The 14,054-nt window shown below is 53.4% G+C and overlaps 1 protein-coding gene across 7 annotated transcripts; it reads left to right on the plus strand.

The window, feature by feature from the left end:
* Nucleotides 1–4,461: 4,461 nt before the first annotated feature.
* On the plus strand, nt 4,462–14,054 carry LOC144728313 (uncharacterized). Of its 7 annotated transcripts, none has more exons than XR_013587506.1 (7): nt 4,465–4,577; nt 6,647–6,769; nt 7,203–7,746; nt 8,780–8,878; nt 9,665–9,766; nt 10,301–12,772; nt 12,861–14,054. XR_013587506.1 is itself a non-coding variant. In XM_078607663.1 (7 exons), exons 3-7 carry the CDS (start codon nt 6,767–6,769, stop codon nt 11,134–11,136), a joined length of 1,584 nt encoding a protein of 527 aa, XP_078463789.1. In that variant the 5' UTR covers nt 4,465–4,577; nt 5,489–5,675; nt 6,647–6,766; the 3' UTR covers nt 11,137–14,054. The 7 variants fall into 7 exon arrangements, 5 of the variants coding, with proteins under 5 accessions (XP_078463788.1, XP_078463789.1, XP_078463786.1 ...); XR_013587507.1 differs by having other exon boundaries at nt 10,301–11,434; nt 12,452–14,054; XM_078607663.1 differs by adding an exon at nt 5,489–5,675 and having other exon boundaries at nt 10,301–14,054.

Consider the following 14,054-nt stretch of genomic DNA (forward strand, 5'->3'; position numbering starts at 1 on the left):
ACAGAGGAATCGACATTCCAAGTGCGCTATGGCCAGGTTTGTATACTAGTACCAAGGCCATAAAAACACTAACTAGTACTGTATGTATCCTTCGCCAGCCGCCACCAAGCTCCTAGTTTTGGCAATATACAATAATGACACTGCACATTTAAAGAGCGTGTCAAAATGTTTTCTATTCCGAAATGCTACCAGCAACAATGCACCTGCGCATGCGCTCACGGTAGGTGTCCATGGTGCGATCGTTCATGTCCGTCACGGTGGGGTACGCCTCCTTGATAAACATCTCGGCGACTGCCGAGATGTTTATCAAACGCCACAACTCGTCGTGTCGCACTGGTTCAGCTCGACGTGCGTGATGGACCATGTCGTGTCGGACGGGCTGCGAGCGCGAGTACCACTGATGGCCTTGAACTCCCAGCGGGAGCTATCGAGGCCATACTCGGTGCCTTGGTCGCGCACGTAGGCTTCCAAAAAAGGCAGCCAGCTGCCCAGTCGCCTGACGAAGCCCAAGCCGTCGTACATCACGATGCGCCGTGCGCGGATGTCGATCACGATGAGGCACCAATGGCACTGTGCGAGGTTGAGCGGGAGCATCACAAAGTCGTGACGGAAAATGTTGCGGCCGCCCTCGCGGACGGGCTGGCCGTTGCGGCGCATAGCCTCCCACCGAGAGCTGTTGATATACCGCGCCCTCGGCGCAGAGGCGACGAAATAGAGCCATTCATTAATGACCTAGTCAAATAAATAGTCTTGATAACCGTTGATCTGAACATATACGTAGATCATAATATACACTTACCCCATCACAGAGCCAAGACCCGCGGTTTAGGGTTGCAAGGTCCTCGGCGCTGAGCTCAAATCGACCTAACGTTGCAATGTACGTTAACGTCAGTCGGCAATATTGCAGCATAACGATTTGTACCGTCGGCATGGGGGCTCGAGTTCAGAAAGGCGCCGTGATCGCGGCGGCGCCGACTAGTGGGCTCGACGTTACCACTGCTCGAGCTCTTCGGCGCTGGCGTAGTGCTCGCCAAGCACAGAGACAAAGGCGACGTCCTTGGGAGATGGACCAGCCTGCTTGACGCTCCTGACCATGGTCCCAATGGTGCGGAACAAACCAACGAATGCGCATCTCGTTGATTGGTCAATCCTTTGGCCCACCGTTACGGTGATTGGCGGAAATATTGTGTGAAAAATCAAATTGCTGGCAATGAAAATAGACATATTGTCTCGTGAAAAATTGAAAGTAGACGTAGAAACGTGATTTTTCACAAGCATTTTTCACGAAACAGGTGGAGGAGCGGCTCACATTCGAATGGCAACCCTCCACCCCAAGAAGACTTTTACCACGCGCCGCGAGGCCATCCACGGCATCCAAGACTTTGCTTTGCAACAAGGCAAGCGCGCGGTCCTTGACCTCAAGCGAAGCGGCGGACGGCACGTTGCCATCGTCTGCTCTAGTTCAACACCTTGTTCCTTCAAGGTGAAGCTGACGAAGCTCACGGGGGAACGACGCGGCTTCCGCGTCTTGGCGCTGTGCACGGATCACCACGGCTGCACGGGCACTACCAAGATCACGCAGCGCCAAGTGGAGGCGAACACGACAGCCCGTTCGGCCTTTCGCGCCAACCCCCGTACCTCCGCACCGACTGTCATTGCCCAGGTCGCCGACGTTGCTCGCGTCATTGTCCCGACCCGGATGATGTACCGCGCCAAGGACACGTGCATCGCGGCGAACGAGAGTGCGGCCCATGCAGGCTTCGAGTTCATCAACTCACTGGTGGAGACGTTCGGCAAGCTCAACGCGACGACCTGCAGTGTGCGAGAAGACGCGGGCATCTTCTGGGGTGCGTTCATCTGCAACCCGATCGCACGCTCGTTGCAGCCAAGTCTTCAACGCGTCGTCGGCATCGACGGGTCGCACATGAAGGCGCGCGCCTACAACGGAACCATGCTCGTCCTCGTTGGGCGCGACGGCAACAACCGCAACGTCCTTCTCGCCGTGGCGCTGGTGCCGTCCGAGACGGCAGCGGCCTACGACTGGTTTCTCAACTGCTGCACGACCAACGACATCGAGCTCGACGGCACGCCGGTCTTCTGCGATCGTGGCACGGGCATCCTAGCCTCCGACTGGAAGGACCTCATGCTCATCCACTGCACGCGGCATTTGATCTGCAACGGCGTGGACAACATCGGCTCCGCGTTCACGCCCGACCTCCAAGGCATCATCTACGATGCCCAATGGTGCGCCTCCGAGGCCGCGTTCCGCAGCTCCTTGGGCTGCTTGGGCGTAGCTCTGCCTGCGGCGGCCACGTACTACAACAAGATCGACCCCCACACGTGGGCGCTCTACCCGCACCTGCACACGACGCCATTGTACGGCTGGCGCACGACGAACTTTGTGGAGTCCACGAACAGCGAAGCCCTGCCGGCTCGCGAGATGGACCCCTTCCACTTCCTCATGCACCACATGGAAGACATGATGACGACGGCCTTTGCCCACCGCAGCGACGCCGAGAAGTGGGCCGCTCAAGGGCGTGTCATTACGCCGTACGCTCAAGGACTCATCGACGCTCAGCAGGCGTTGGCCCCGAGGTACAAGGTCTGCGAGAGTACCTCGACGCGTGCATACGTCAAGGATCCAGACGCCTACGCCTCTGCCAAGCGCCGAGTCGATCTCAGCTCTCGGTCGTGCACGTGCGGGTACATGAAGCAGATGGGCTTGCCGTGTCGGCACTACATTCGTGCCCTCATGGCGTTTGGGCGGATGCCCGAGCTCTACGACGCATGTGCGGTGTGTTACCAAGTCTCTGCCATCAACACGACATGGACCTCGGTTGCCGGTATCGAGCTGCCCATTGCCGAGGAGCTGCAACGCGACAACACCATGATGCCACCTCCTCGCCAGAAGAAGGCTGGCCGCCCGAAGAAGCGTCGGATTCGCAACCGTGGCGAAGGTGGCCCATTGGGCCTCACGCGGTGCTCCTTCTGTCGCGCCAAGGGCCACAACAAGCGCTCTTGCCCGTCGAAGTAGTTATATATATGTAACAAACATGTTTTGTTCTAAGTGTGCAGCACCATACTTCTCGACGCAAACACTATCTACCGTTGTTCTACTGTAGTAGGTGTAGCATGCAAGCTGGCACACTGTACCAGTATACAAATGGCAAGTTCGTGTATGTTCGCGAGCTGAAAGTGTTACTGTAGTTGCAAGCTGGCACACTGTGCCAGTATACATATGGCAAGTAAGTGTTACTGTAGTAGCGAGCTGGCACACTGTGCCAGTATGCAAACGGCAAGTAAGCGAGCTGGCACACTGTGCCAGTATACAAATGGCAAGTTAGGGTATGTTCGCGAGCTGTAAGTGTTACTGTAGTTGCAAGCTGGCACACTGTGCCAGTATGCAAACGGGAAGTTTGTGGTGCAAGGTATGGAACATGAGCCACGAGAAACATCATTTGGAACGCTCTAAATCTGTGGCGACATATGGATGAATAACGCAAGGACCTAAACGTGTACAAAATGATACATTAAATCGTACACCTTCTTCACCCAGTTTTGACATTTGTCCACATTGAACATCACCCAGTTTTGTCATATCAAAAAGCACCACCCTGTTTTGCCTGTCGTTTTCCAAGACCACCCAGTTATGACATTTGGGATCCAGTTTTGTCGGCAAAAGTTAAAAACCACCCAGTTTTGACATTTTCCCAAAATAATATTAATGTCAAAATAGCGACTAATATCGACACCAGAGCGATGTCAACACAAAAGCCCAACGCGATCCAGGAATCTGCAGGTGCATCGATTCTCCCAACCTGCCACTACCGCATTGTTTAGTAATCGAGGAATCGACCCGTGAGCATTGAGCGAGAGTGTAATCTGACGACGCGATTCGGCGCGCGCGCGCGAGCACTGAACGGGAGTCGAATCGAGGCGCCCGTGCACCGGAAGCGGAAGTCACGCGAAGCCGGGTTCACGCCGTGAGGGTGAGAGGATGGAGCCCGCGAGGTCCCCGCGTTAGAGGATTGGGGACCCCTCACAGCAACAGCAGCAGCGGGGGGGAGACACAGAGAGGGGGACCCCTCACGGCAGTAGAGGGGGGGAGACAGAGAGGGGGGAGACAGAGAGGGGGGAGACAGAGAGGGGGGGAGACAGAGAGAGGGGGGGGAGACAGAGAGAGGGGGGGAGACAGAGAGAGGGGGACCCCTCACGGCAGTAGAGGGGGGGGAGACAGAGAGGGGGGAGACAGAGAGAGGGGGGGGAGACAGAGAGAGGGGGACCCCTCACGGCAGTAGAGGGGGAGACAGAGAGAGGGGGACTCCTCACGGCAGCAGCAGCGGGGGGGAGACAGAGAGAGGGGGGGGAGACAGAGAGAGGGGGACCCCTCACGGCAGTAGAGGGGGAGACAGAGAGAGGGGGACTCCTCACGGCAGCAGCAGCAGCGGGGGGGGGAGACAGAGAGAGGGGGGGAGACAGAGAGAGGGGGACTCCTCACGGCAGCAGCAGCAGACATCGGTGAGTGGGAGATCCCTCGCTGACATCAGCGGGGTGGAGGAAACGCGTAGCAACTGGGGGTAAGCACGCGGCCGCGGTGATAACGCGCGACGAGACCGAGACACGGGGACACGGAGGGAGATACGGCGAGACCGAGACACGGGGACACTGAGACACGGGGACACTGAGACAGAAGGAGACTGGAGCAAGGCACGGGGAGACTGAGATACACTGCGTATTTAAGGAGATACGGGGAGACTGAGACGGTGGGAGACAACAGGGGATTGAACGAGAGACCAGATTGAACGAGGCACAGGGAGACAGCGGATTGAATGAGACACAGGGAGACACATGGGATTGAACGACAGGGGATTGAATGAGACATAGGGAATTGAACGAGACACAGGGGATTGAATGAGACAGGGGATTGAATGATACACAGGGGATTGAATGAGACGGGATTGAATGAGACACAGGGAGACACATGGGATTGAACTACACAGGGGATTGAATGAGACATAGCGAATTGAACGAGACACAGGGGATTGAACGAGACACAGGGGATTGAATGAGATACAGGGGATTGAATGAGACACAGGGGATTGAATGAGACACAGGGGATTGAATGAGACAGGGGATTGAACGAGACACAGGGGATTGAAAGAGACGGGATTTAATGAGACAGGGAGATACATGGGATTGAACGACACGGGATTGAATGAGACGGGATTGAATGAGACAGGGGATTGAACGAGACACAGGGGATTGAATGAGACAGGGGATTGAATGAGACACAGGGGATTGAACGAGACACAGGGGATTGAAAGAGACGGGATTGAGCGAGACACAGGGAGACACATGGGATTGAACGACACAGGGGATTGAATGAGACACAGGGGATTGAACGAGACACAGGGAGACGGGGGACACGTGAAGTAACACCAACGTCGACTGAACGCGACTCTCGCTGCGTCTCCAACTTGTCATTCAGCTCCACGCCACCGCCGGCGCCCGGATCGGTCGATTTCAGAGTCGCCGCCAGCTGTGGATCGAATCGAGATTACCTCGAAATCCGGATTAATCCACTCGCTGCCGTCCAGCATTCACCGAGCGGGGTGGTGCCGAAACGTCGTCGCTCGTCAGAGGGGGGCTCTGGGTGGAGCGGCGTGCGAGCCCCGGTGTGTGGTGGTGGTGGTGGTGGTGGGGGGGAGGGTTTTGGTGAAGTACGATGGCTTGTGTCCGCTGTGGCGGTGTTTTGGATTTCATCTCGGACTGAGAGGGTGGGTGGTGGTGGTGGTGGCTGCTGCCTTTGGACCGGATCCGTGGCCTGCCACGCTGCGTCCTTTGTCCTCGTGTCGCAGCAGAACGCAGCCCTTTAACGCGACTTTGTTTTAACACATTTAAAAAAAATGTGGAATAATCACCCAAAGGGGGTTATCGTCACAAATGATTTATCCTACGTGTATATATTTCATAACGCCTTATTGCAAAGCGCTTTACGGCAATTAGAACATTGTACACGAGGTGATAGTGGTTGAGATAAAGTGACATTAAAAGTGGCGATCTAAGTCACGGTTTTTGTGCTCAACACCGGACCGCTGCCTGGAGTCGAACCTACCCGCCTCCCGCTCAACTGCATGTGCCGAAGCAAGTTGGGGGCAGCGTTGTCCGTGTCGTTTTAAAGTCCACGCTCCAGTCGCCGCATTCTCTTCTGCGAGCTGCGGTTAAAGCGTCAGATCCCTCGTGGTTAATCCAGCAAAGTGTGGTACGCGGCTGTCTGCGGGGATAATTCCGCCGCGTTCCGTGGCTGTGGAGATGAACGCCAGCGGTTGCCGACGATCGATGCATCGTTGGCACAGGTGACTTATTTTACGAAGGCACAGGAGGAAGAAGAGGAGCCGACGTTTCGGGACCGTGGCTGGGCGACACTTTCCCCACGCCCTGCATTATTTAATGTCCTCCCCCTTTTGCATGGCAGTGTCTGGTGTCACCTTCTCACAGACTCGTTCACACTGTAGCGAGAGAGAGAGGAGTGCGGATAGGGTTATAGGAGTCTTAACATTTGGACTGCTATTGAGACGCCTGGGAGGTGTGGGTGTGATGCTGTGTAGCTTTGTTGCGCCTTACATGAGGTTTTTTTTTACTTTAGGCTGACCGGTTTTACAACACAAGACCTGTGATTTTACAAGAACAACGTGCTGTAGGAATTCTCGACGGCACAGTACTGCAGTGTTAGGTGCGGAGAGCAGTATTAGAAGCCAGATGCAACATGGTGAGTAGTGACCGGTGTCCGGTAGGATGGTTCATTATCAAATGTAACTACGGCTGTGAAAAACGTGGACACACAAATGTAGGACATCTCATCACTGGAAGTCTGGTTAAACCAAGTGAAAGGAGCCACACGTGGCCACCTCTGCCTTCCACGTGCTGACTTTGAGGTGCATCGCGAGGTATTCATTTGAGGAGGCTCGGCAAAGTTTGGGGTAGTAGCACGTGCCGCTGTTGTAGTGCGTGGTTGAAACTCAATCCCATGTCACTGGGATCATAGTGCAGTGCGCGAACGACTGCAGCAGCGGTCCATGTACACGGACGCATAGAGATACGGGCACACACAGACATACACTCGCAAAAATCCACACGACGTAGACATACAGACGCAGACGATAACATACAGACGAAGATAACGCGCATACAAACCGCCGCAGACGAACATCAATGGGCATCGGCCATTGAGGACGCGTCTGGCGGGAGCTGCGGGCCCGTGGCACGCGGCGGCGATGGAGCGCTCGAGAGAGATGCCGGCACCCGGCCGCTTCGAGGGCGGCGATACGTCGCGCACTCGCTGGACCCACGAGGAGACGCTGGCGCTGCTCTCCATCCTCAAGCAGATGAACGTGGGCGGCGCGATGGACGCGCGCAACCAGCGCAACACTCCCTTCTTCCTGCGCGTCATGGAGCTGCTACGCCAGCGCGGTATCGCCTGCTGGACCCTGACACAGGTGCGCGTGCGCTGGAAGAACCTCAAGGCGCGCTACCTGATGGCGCGGAGGGCTCGCGAGCGTGGCGGGGGAGGTGGCGGTGGCATTGGAGGTGGTGGAGCGAGGGACCGCGGCAAGGGCGCCTTCGCCTACTTCAAGGAGATCAACGAGATCATCGGAGGGCGGCCGTGCATGGCCATCACTCGGGAGGGCGACGGTGCTGGCGTCGCTGGTGATCGGCACGTGGAGACCGACGAGCGACGGTGCTACGGTGCGGACTCGGCTTGAGTTTCTATTTTAATCTTTTCCCTCGGTTCCATCTCGTTTGTGCTGTCAGTGTAATGTCAAGAGAGGAAGGATCGGTTCGGATCCCTCGCAGAGCAGGGCAATGCTGCATGCTGCAGAATGGTCCGTGGAATATCAGAGAGTTGCGTCTGAAATCTCATCACGTGACCACTGGTCCACACAGTAGGAGACGACACTTTCCTACTCGCTCTGCCGCCAAGAGTAATGTTTGCTGTACGGTATAAAAAAATATTTTAATTCTCAGAGGTAGAATTTTGTCAATTTAACTGTAGAATTGTATGATAATGTTAAAAAAACAATTCCAGGCTGAGACCATCAGCTCGTTTCACCAAAGAACCCAGTTTAAGCACAGGCAGCTGCTACTCCAGCCCATGATCTGAGTGGTACCACCAGACACTTACAGTTTTATTTATGTCCTATGGTTTTGTGGTGATGCTGGGTCGCCAGTTAAAAAATAATGTCATCCATTTGTCCAGGAGAACCTTACTGAGTCTCAAGACTACTTCTGGAGGGTCCTGGATTGTGATGATTTAGTCGACTGTATTGTTTTAGTAAATTGCTTTATCTGGAAGGACACTGATATACCCTGACGGAGAACTCACCATTCACATGACAGGATAGCACCCACAAGTCCACAGAGATGGGTTCACAAATCCACTTTCTCTAAAAAAACTATCTTGCTCAACCAAGCTGAGGACAGAGATTATTGGTGGGTCATGGTTAAAATATAATGGGCAGCACTAGGAGCCAAGCTAAGGTATTCTAATAATACCAGGTGGTGTGGAAGGAATGTTACGCGGATGAGGGCGTGTGTTTGCCCAGAGGGGGGGCTCTCTTGGAGCTGAGGGGTTGTAAAGGTGAAAAGACCCTTTTTGACTTGGTGATGGCAGAACATGAGCAAAACAGCTGCAGATGATGAGAACACATCGCCTGAGAGCCGACGGGGAAAATGTACACTGAATTGGCGATGCTGATGTGTTGCCCGCGACGTTGAACAGAGTTCCGTGAGGAAGACCACGTGGAGCCTAATTTCAAGCAGGAGGCCATGGAGTCGAAGTCTTGTTCTCCACCGTACTTCGCGGAAGTGGAGGTGTCTGGTGAGTCGCAGTATGTTACTCGTGGCCGCACTCGATCAGTTTAACGAGACATTCATCGCCAGAGGCGGCCAGAGGTCCAAGTGCTGAGCTGGCGTGGCTGAGATCCAGGTTTAGAGTCCAGGCGGCCGCATGTGATTAAACCGGCCTCCCCTGTGTGTAAGGAGTTGATGGGTCTCAGCCTGATCGCCAATTACTATTAAAAGCCCATCGCATAAAACTTTATTCTGCGCCTAATTTGGCTTCAATCCAGCGCTGGAGTATTAAACATATCGGTTTCGCCATCATGCGATGGAGATTACACCCTCGACGGCAGAGTGGTTGGAAAAGGGCTGCCCGCTATTGTTTGGACCAGGGTCACTTGAAGGCATCTCGGAGGTAGGTCTGTGATATCCACTTCTGTGGGCCATTCTCTTAACATGTAGGTTGCACTGCATGTCATGAGATCTGAATGGATGGATTCTTTGCATCTTGATGTGATGTCGATAGCATGAGATGAAATTGGTAAAAAAATATTTGTAAATAATAATAAAAAACGAATCGCCAAACCCAGGGCGCATACACTGTATACAAACATACATGCACAAGCGTACAATACATACGTGTGGATTAGAATCGCGACCTCGTGAAGGGGAGTGAATTGTTCCATGCCTGATGGTAAAATATCCTTCAATTGTCATTGGTCACTTCTGTCCATGCTGCTATTGGATGCTTGTCAGGGATGAACAGCAAGAATGGGGGGAGAGGCTCCCATCTATTTATCTCGCGTCTGACGGGGATTGGATGCAGGGTTTACGGATCACATGGACATGGCACAGGGAGTGAAGGAGGAGGTGGAGGGTGATGTCGAATCCTACTCGCCCCAGTGCAACTTTGAGGGCGACACAGCAGGTGAGTGGGTCTCCGTTTCTTGGTTCTTTTGGTAAAGTCACGTAGAAGGGAAATAATAAAATAATACGTGACTTTACCGAAAGAACCAAGAATATTAATCCCTGCAGTCACGAAAGCTTTAAATCAAAGAGTGGGTCTCCGTCGCGCGCCCTTCCTGAGCCGAGTGCCAAGCGGATCCCACGGAGGTGACATTCATTTCCAGCGCTGCTATGGGCGTACATTTAACTATTTCCCTTTCCGAGATGTCTGCAAGTGGCAGGGTGGGTGTTCTGTTCACCGCTGAATCCCGCAACGTGCAAGCGGTTAGCGTTCATTTTATCTAGAGAAGCGTAGTAGCGCCGTTGTTTTTAAAGACATTGTACTCACCGCGGAGAACTGTAGCGACACGACCACATGGCCTTGTGGGAGTCTCGATACCAATAACGTTATTTTAGTTTTTTCTCTGGTTGCTATTGGAAAATGGTTAATCGCTCCATCCCGCCCAACGCCGTCATTCTGACAAGTTGTTCGCAGGGAAACGCTTAACATCCTTAGCCTCTGACTTCTATTTGCCAGGCACCGCATGCATCGTCCCACGGGGCTGGACGTCGAACGTCGATGTGACCGGCGAAAGTGCGGCTCCCTCCACGTCGTTGGGTGGCGCCACCCCCGCACCGCGGCCCTGCAGCGGCGGCGACGGCAGCTCAAGCGACGGCTCGGGTGCCGGGGACTTGCCGGCACGGCAGCGCGCGTACCTCGGGGCGCAGGAGCGCATGCTGCTGCGGCTGCAGCGCAGCAGCCAGGAGGCGTCGTTCGCGTTCCAGCGCGAGCTGCAGGCCGACGAGATGCGCCTCCTGGAGCCGCACTTGCAGGCGGCCGCCGGCGTCGCCGCCTCCTTCCTGGGCGTCATGGAGCGCCTGTCGTCGCTGCTCGAGGCCACCGTGCGGGACCTTCCCTTTGTCAACTACGCGGGGACGGCGGCGGCGGCGGCCGGCAATGACCGCACGCCATCGTCGCCGTCGCCGACGCCACAGACTCCGGGCCAGGCGCCCCCCACCTCGAACCAGTCGCGCGGAGAACAGACGGCACCGCCACGCTCGTCCCCGCACCACCGTCGCCACCGCCACCGCCATCAAGGGCTGCTCGCGGACGCGGACGTGGACGGACCCGTGCCGTCGCTGGGTCCGCACGGACGCGCGGCCAACGGAGCTCGATCTCACGGCGACGAGACGGCGACTGAGACGCCGATGGCGGCTAGTCCTGTGGCGGGCACGGCGGCGGCGGCGAGGAGGGACGCGCGAACCCCACTGCTCGCCACGTCGTCGCCGCCTCGGCGCTTGGGCTACGGAGGACACAAGCTGCCCGCGCGGTTCAGGACGGCGGAGAAGTAGCACTCGCACCCGGCACGGGGTGGGCGTGATGAGAATCCGTGCGTCGCGCGGGCGCTTGGAGAGAAATTTACTTCGGACGCTGATGGGAAGCGGATGCTTGTCTTCGGATGCTCCCAGCCCAGGGTGCAGAGCCACGCTCTGGCTTTCTCGGTTTACCAGTTGGCGGATTGAAGCAAAACACGGGTTGTGGACTGGCTACCACTTGCATTTCTTGTTGCGACGTTCAAGTCTGAAGGTGCCTTGGTGATTCGTGCGCAAATGTTAAGCGTCTTTTCAACCTCAACTTCATCCTATTACGGTTTGCATTTACTTAATAGTGAATACGCTGAATTGGTCTTAAAAGCACTGTTAACTATTTTTTTTCCTTCCATTATACGAGAGTTCTCATTGCGATTTCTGCTGTAGTGCGGTACCTGTGGCTTGAGCACTTTGACCCCGCAATCGTAAGATTGTGAGTTTAAATCGGAGCCTGTGGAGAACACGGGCCCCTTTCATAGAGATGTGGAATTGACGCCACTGGCTCAGAGCCAAAATCATGGAAATGAACGGCACAAACCAATCCATCTCATTTTAGCAGGGAGACACTTGTGACGTTTGTTTTTACTTTAACTGAAATTCCCCAAGTTTTGGACCAAGTGAGCGAGCTGAGCAGGGGAGCTTGCATGAGCTGGCACGTGGCTGTACGCCAGCTGGTAGAGCAGTGAGCGTCGTGACGTGGACCGAAATTTGACAGAGCAGAAGTTTTATTGAGCCATAGTGAGACTTAATTGTTGCGATTATTGGTTTGCAAGGTAGAGAAGAATTACGTTTTTACTTCATGTACGTATTGTGCACACGTGCTACACTGACGTTATTGTTTTCAATGTTAACATCGTATCATAGCAACACTGAATAGTAAAGATTGGTGGATGTGTGGAAAGGTTGGACCGTCAAGGGGCGTGAACACTAGCTTTTGAAATTAGCCATCGTCACAATTCTTAATTGTTGAGAAAGTAAAACCAAAAAGTGTTTTTTTTTTATTCATTTAAGTACAAACAGAGCGGTTGTAGAAATGCGTGCAAAGAACAAACCTGGCCCAAAAGTGAGAACATTAATTGTCTTTAGGGGCAAAAGCAGTTTAATGGGTTTTTTTCCCCCCTCTCGCATGTCAATTATAAAAAAAAATAGTGGATAGAGCAGACAGGCATGCCTGACTGTGCGCTACTTTTATTTGTTTTACTGTGACGTTAATTTACTGGAATGTAATGCTGGTCAGTCTCGGCTCACTTGGGGTTGATGGGAGCGTTGTAATGCTTTTGTGATTTTGTTTTTCTAGACAACTGCCGGTTGATGTCGTCATCCGTTGTGAGCTGTTGTGCCATGACGGATCGGTTGTGTGGGACACGTTTTTCGGAGCATTTGCTCTCCTTGTCAACTTGATTCAGCCTAATTCTAGACGAGGTCAAAACAACATCACGGTTCCCAACACAAATGTGTGTGGGGTGGTCCCGTGCCGGAAGGTGGAAAGCAGCCCACGTTTTGACCGCTCCTGGTTTCCGGTTGTGCATGTCACGTTTTGGAGGTGGCTCTGTTTTTTCCCCTCGATACTGAATGCGAACAAGAAAAATGAAAGGGGCCTCTCACGAATTTGCCACAGGTAAGGAAACACATTCTTTGGTTTGGACAATTAATCAGAACGAGGGCCAACAATAATTTCAACTGAACTTTTTATTTTATTTTTCCAGGAAAGGCCCACTGAGCTATGCAGCTCGTTTTTCAGAAGCGACCTGGCCACAAATGATAGCTCAACGAAGTGGCTCATCAGGTGGAAATGTATAGCAGCAAAAAACTCGAGATGCATATCGATTCTAAATGTGGAGGGAAAAACCCGGAGAAAAATCCACGTGACCATGGGGAGAGAGACACGCAAACTCCAAATATACAGGCGTCGGGTTCGAACCCACGACCTGTATCCCAGGCGAGATACTGAACATTTCGCCACCGCAGCGCCCATCGATCAATGGTCTTGCACTGCCATCTGGAAGGATCAAGAAGTCGAGGCTGCCCATGTTCGAGATGCAGTGACGGCCTCAACAAGCGGGAACTTGCAAGGCAAGAATGTAGATCTTCAGGAAGTGGCGATCGCCATGGCCAGAGATGGGAAGTAGCGGACGTTTACGCATACTTCACGTCAGCCGCCATGTACCGACTGACGAGAAGAGGCAAAGGCAGGATGCCATGTGGGCACGCCGCGGCAGGTTATGGGGATGTTTCTAAAGCTGTGGTGAAAGTCTTTAAAGTGTCTCCATGCTCGAGCATTGGGGCAGCATCCATCTCCATGATTGGCAGCCCTGGACCAGTGTTGGAAATTCCACTTTTTCATGGTGGGGTCCATTGACTGCGTTAGATGACCACTGTTAACTTCGCAGAAGTGGTGCTCGTTTTTACACTTTGGAAGGACGATTGGCTGAGCCAAACTCCCGATTTAACAAAAACGGTTTTAAAAATGTAAAATGTAATATTATTGAGATGTATTGCAGAGATAATGACAGGAGCCAGTCGTGAAAACATTGGCAGATGCTGATCCAGCATAGGGCACGCTTTAGAACCCAATAACATTTTACAGAAACTGCTGCTGTGCTGCATTAGTATGAGAATGAGATAATTTTGAGGCAGTGGCTGGTGACAAGTATTAAGATAAATGAATTAAGTATTTAATAGATGAATGCATCGAGCTCAAGTTCATGCACACACACGCGGTCTATTTTCGTCAACGAATTCAACCACTCAAAGTTTGTCAAGACTGTAGTATAATTTTTTTTAGGAATATGAGACTGTAAAAGGTAACATTTTAAGAGAATTTGCAAGCCGTCGTTCTTCATTTGTAAATTGTTGGGGAGGGGGTGGGATTTGTAAGAAAAATAAACACGTTGTGAAGA

The sequence above is a fragment of the Lampetra planeri genome, chromosome 28, assembly GCF_965212315.1.
Source record: "Lampetra planeri chromosome 28, kcLamPlan1.2.h2, whole genome shotgun sequence".
NCBI lineage: Eukaryota > Metazoa > Chordata > Hyperoartia > Petromyzontiformes > Petromyzontidae > Lampetra > Lampetra planeri.

Bases quoted from the DNA above. Each gene is read 5' to 3' on its own strand.
- LOC144728313 (XM_078607662.1), top strand. The intron at 8,879-9,664 runs GTGAGTCGCAGT...GATTGGATGCAG, and splicing joins CGCGGAAGTGGAGGTGTCTG to GGTTTACGGATCACATGGAC. The intron at 9,767-10,300 runs GTGAGTGGGTCT...TAACATCCTTAG, and splicing joins CTTTGAGGGCGACACAGCAG to CCTCTGACTTCTATTTGCCA.